The 4,845-nt window shown below is 47.0% G+C and overlaps 1 protein-coding gene across 1 annotated transcript; it reads right to left on the bottom strand.

The window, feature by feature from the left end:
• Positions 1-2,114: 2,114 nt before the first annotated feature.
• On the bottom strand, positions 2,115-4,567 carry CARTPT (CART prepropeptide). Its single transcript, XM_003266043.4, has 3 exons — positions 3,712-4,567; positions 3,201-3,284; positions 2,115-2,655 (listed from the first exon to the last, which is right to left on the bottom strand). Exons 1-3 carry the CDS (start codon positions 3,868-3,870, stop codon positions 2,548-2,550), a joined length of 351 nt encoding a protein of 116 aa, XP_003266091.1. The 5' UTR covers positions 3,871-4,567; the 3' UTR covers positions 2,115-2,547.
• Positions 4,568-4,845: the final 278 nt, after the last annotated feature.

Genomic DNA, 4,845 nt, shown 5'->3' with positions numbered 1-4,845 from the left:
TTGCTTTTGGGGAAACACACCAGGCTAAAAGGCAAAGCAGTTCTGGCCAGATGTGGTGGCTCACACCTATAATCTCAGTGCTTTGGAAGGCAGAGGCAGGAGGATCGCCTGAGCCCAGGAGGTCAAGACCTAGCCTGGGCAATAAAGCAGGACACCATCTCTCCAAAAATTAATTTTAAAAAATCAGCCAGTTGTGGTGGCATGCACCTATAGTCCTAGCTACTTGGGAGGCTGAGGTGGGAGGTTTCCTTAAGCCCAGGAATTTGAGTCTGCGGTGAGCCAGGATAGCACCACTGCACTCCAGCCTAGGCAACAGAGTGAGACCTTGTCTCTAAAAAATAATAATAATAATAATAATAAGGAGAAAAGGCAGTTGTGTGTGTTAGCCCTGACGGTCCTGCCTGTTCACTAAAGCAATTTCCTGATCTGATTTATTTAGGAATGATACAGATAGGAATAGTCAAGGGGCTCAAGAATATTCTAACTGAAATGATTTCTGGAAAAGTAGCAGACTGTGAAACTATTAAATAACTACTTGCACTTATTAAAGATTAAAACATATCCCATTCTGCCTGGGTGATGTGGGTTGTGCCTGTAATCTCAGCACTTTGGGAGGCCAAGGTGGGCAGATCGCTTGAGCCCAGGAGTTTGAGACCAGCCTGGACAATATGGCGAAGCTCCATCTCTACTAAAAATACAAAAGTTAGCCAAGCATGGTGGTACATGCTTGTGGTCCCAGCTACTTAGAAGCCTGAGGTGGGAGGATCACTTGAGCCTCGGAGATCGAAGCTGCAGTGAGCCATAATTGTGCCACTGCACTTCAGCCTGGGTGACAGAGTGAGACCCTGTCTCAAAAAAAACAAAAGAAACAAACAAAAATACCACATTCTAATCACATATAGGCTTGTGTAGAGGAATTCAAATGGAAGTGCAGCCCCAAAAAATACACCTTGGCCCCCAGTGAGCAATCTTTATTAAAGAAAGATGTGCTTTCTGGGAAATTCAAAGCCCAGTCTGTTGATTGCCTAAGTGACATGGAGAAAAAGGACAAATCTTTGGATTCAAAGGGATTAAAGCTAAAATTATTATTTAGGATTGTATGATGTAAGCAAATTCCATAATTCTCTTGCCCTCTGTTTTCTACTCTGAAAAATAGTAATAATATCTATCTTGCATGATTAGGCATGCTAATAATAATAATCACACTGCAAATGGTAAATGGGTACCATTTTCTATCAGAAAACTCCCCGTGAAACCGTGGAGGGGCTTTATTTTTCAATTCTGCTATTATGCAAGTGCCTCTTGAGTTTGGATTAGGAAGCTGTTAACATTTGTTTCTCTCCTGATGCTGCTACTTAGATGTTACTTAGTCTAGTTTAAACCCTTGGAAATGTGACCTCAAATAAGCACTCAGAAATATTTAAAGGCTACTTAACTTTACATTTAATATGTTTTAATTTCTTGAGATGAATTCTCACCTCCTCCAATTTTTATTTGTTCCCCTCAAAACTATTTTCTGAAATGACTCTTTCTCCTGGAATAGAGAATTTTTCCAAGAGCATGAATTTACTTATGGGAATGAATGGGTCTCATAACCTTACAGCCTTTAGACAAATAACAACCCTAAACAGCCCATATCTTTAAATCAATGTATATTTTCTAATAAGGGAGTTGTCAAAACAAAATTTCTAATTTTTCAAATTGCTTTTAATGTGACTAAAACATGAAACAGTTTATATTTTATCGGTCTCACTGTTTAAAGTAAAGGGTCTGGCTAAAGGTTTTAATAAACAAAATCATATCACCTCAACTCCAACCATCTCAATCTCATTCATCTCTCTCTCTTTCTCTCTCTCTCTCTCTCTCTTTCTCACACACACACACACACACACACACACACACATACACACCCCACATCACTGCAATCAAAGAAAAATAGAGTATACTAAAACTGGCTTGGCAAACTCCTAATTAACGATCAAAACTCCTTGGAGCTAAGGTGCCATTCTCCCAATAGGCTGCTATTTTTAAAATATTTCTCTTTGAAAACAACAGCATGATTAATCTCACCATTTCCACTTAAATTACTTACATGAAAACAACAGTGCACTACGGGCAATTATTAAAAACACTTTATTATGTATAATTTGTACATGCTTCAATTTGTGTCACTTAGGGTGATTTATTTTCCAGGTTGTAATGACATCTACCAAGATTAGCTAGATCTAATTTTCATTCTGCCATGCCACATACAAAAATACAATTTTCAAACAAAGCTTCCCTTCTTTACACAAAGGTACACAAGAGTTTGTCAGACAAATAAAATCAGAATACTTCACACACGTATCAACACCATACAAGGCATTATTCTTCACACAGTAACATCTAATATGTTGTTTTATTTTTGAAACAGCCGGAAAAGAGCCCTTTCCCTTCAGAGGAAAATAAAAACTTTATCTGTTGCTTAAGCCAAACTCCAGGGATGAAGGTGTGGTCCTCTGGGGAAAGTAGAGGGATGGGGATGTATGGAGGAGAATGGACGCCCCTTCATAAGCACTTCAGGAGGAAGGAATTGCAGGAGGTTCCTCGGGGACAGTCACACAGCTTCCCGATCCTTGCCCCTTTCCTCACTGCACACTGCTCACCGGCATCACACTGCAAACAACAAAATGTGTGGTCATCGAGTATGAACAAACCCAGGCTCCCAACAGGCAAGTCTCACAGTCAACGCAATTTCTGTCTCTTGAAAGGGGCAATTGGACCCCATCACCATCACAGGAGGTCTACGTACAGTCAGGTCGGAAACAGGGAGCCTTGTGCTTATGACTTCAGTGAGAGTACATTTTTAAAAGAAACTTACATTATTAGTTTTATCCTAGTTTCTTCCACCTCTAGGTGGCGAGGGTTGGGGGGCGTGGGAAGGGGAGCATCACATTTCCTAGCTCCTTTTCTTGCCCAGTCAGAGGGGAAAAAAATCAGACCTTTTTCCTGAGCAACAAACAATAGACTTACACTTTCTTAAAACCCCTGTTCCTGCTTTCCCATTTCCTCACCCGGGAAGGAAGAAGGAGCCCACAGAATCCTGCAAGCCCATTACCTAAGTTATTTAGCCACATCCTACGGAGAAGATTGTGTGTACAATTCAAGGCGGTATACTTTCTCTTGGAAAAACACGGGAAGGGAGTGACCACAAACCTTACCATGGGGACTTGGCCATACTTCTTCTCATAGATGGGAATACGTTTACTCTTGAGCTTCTTCAAGACTTCCTGCAGCGCTTCGATCTGCAACACACGGCTCCGGAGCCTGAAGTTGCCGCCTTGGCTGCGAGCCCAGCCCAGGTGCGCACTTCCAGCCCTAGTTATAAGGAGCCCCGCACCCACACGCACTCTGCGGTGGGACTCCGCGGACACAGGGAATGGTCGAGGGGTGGAACCTTAGCGGGCGCTGTCCCAGGTACTGACAGCGGGTCTCTGAGCCGCTGGGGCTCCTGTTGCTCGGAGGGGCCGGGATGAGGGATTCGCTCAACAGACTATCAGAAGCCCGTGGGCTCGAGACGCTCTTCGGTTGGCAGTGGGTGCCTGGGAGTTGCGCTCAGCTCCCTGAGCCCTGACTCTGGGAATAGGAGTGGGGGTAGGGGGAGGAGGGAGGCGTGCAAGGGAAGGGACAGCGCGACAGCTCAAGGGGGTCGGGAGCGAGGGGAATACCGACCAGCTCCTTCTCGTGGGAGGCATCATCCACTGCAGAGTAGATGTCCAGGGCTCGGGGCTGGAGCTCGGCGTCCTCCTGGGCACGGGTACCCAACAGAGGTAGCATCAGCAGCAGGGCGGCGCCCAGGAGGGGCAGCAGCCTCATGCGGGAGCTCTCCATGGTGCTGAAACTCGTCGTTGCTGGGGCACCCCGCGCTCCCACCTTTTATAGTGAGCCCGAGCCCCCGTGCAGGAAAGAGGGAGGAGGCGAAGAAGGAAGGGGGTGTGGAGGAGGGCCCGGGTCAACCGTCTGTAGGCAGCGCTCCGCCGGCGCTTGACGTCAATGCCCGCCGGGCTCCAGGCGCCTGGGAACGAGGCTCTGCGCACAGATGGGCTAGAGCGCAGAGAACAGGACCCTGCGCCCCCAAATGCTGTCAGTCTCACGGCAAGGGATGCCCCCCGAGGGGCCTGAGCTGAAGCCGAGGGGCTAGAGGTGAGGGACGGGAAGCGGGAGGGGCCTAGGAAATGGAAAATGCCTTCGAGTCAATGCACAGGCAGGAGAGTCGTTTCCTATCACCTAGCAGCGGTGGCAGCCGCACCATCCACCTCGCCAGCCCTGCCTTGCCTCGCACCCCAACCCCAAGTGTGGCGGTGAGAAGGGGGTGTTGCCTCCAGACAGCCACGCTTGCTGAGCACCTTACTCTGTGGGGTAGGGGAAACACAGTATACAAAAGAAAGAGAAATAGTGGCCCTCCCCGTGATGGGTTCTATGATGGAATCTGTGTGACAATAGTTAAAAGAAGAGAGGGAAAACAGACAAACCCGGATTCAGTAGTGGTGTGGGAAGCGCAGACAGCCAGGCTCTGGTTCCCATCCTGGCTACACCACGTACAAGTTGTATGACTTTGAGCAAAATGAAGAACCTCTCCAAGCCTCAGCTTTCTCTTTCGTAGATCTAGGATGAAAAAGACGCACCTCACAAAGTCATCAGTAGGATGAAATGAGAGATTAAGTATGTCAAACTCCTGGTTCTTAGCTAAGCTTCCCTGTCCCTCCTTTTTGAACTTGGAGGCTGCCCAGGCAAATTTAACCATCCCCAGAACCTCCCGCCACCCACCACCGACCCCTGGTATCCAAGAAGCCTGTCTAGAAAGAG

The sequence above is a fragment of the Nomascus leucogenys genome, chromosome 18 (genome assembly GCF_006542625.1).
Source record: "Nomascus leucogenys isolate Asia chromosome 18, Asia_NLE_v1, whole genome shotgun sequence".
NCBI lineage: Eukaryota > Metazoa > Chordata > Mammalia > Primates > Hylobatidae > Nomascus > Nomascus leucogenys.
This window is presented reverse-complemented; position numbering and strand designations above follow the sequence as displayed.

Coding starts and splice junctions, on each gene's coding strand:
- CARTPT (XM_003266043.4), bottom strand. CDS start 3,870: ATGGAGAGCTCCCGCATGAGGCTGCTGCCCCTCCTGGGCGCCGCCCTG. Junction 3,285..3,711: donor CCTCCCACGAGAAGGAGCTG/GTCGGTATTCCC, acceptor CGTGTGTTGCAG/ATCGAAGCGCTGCAGGAAGT. Junction 2,656..3,200: donor AGTATGGCCAAGTCCCCATG/GTAAGGTTTGTG, acceptor TGTTGTTTGCAG/TGTGATGCCGGTGAGCAGTG.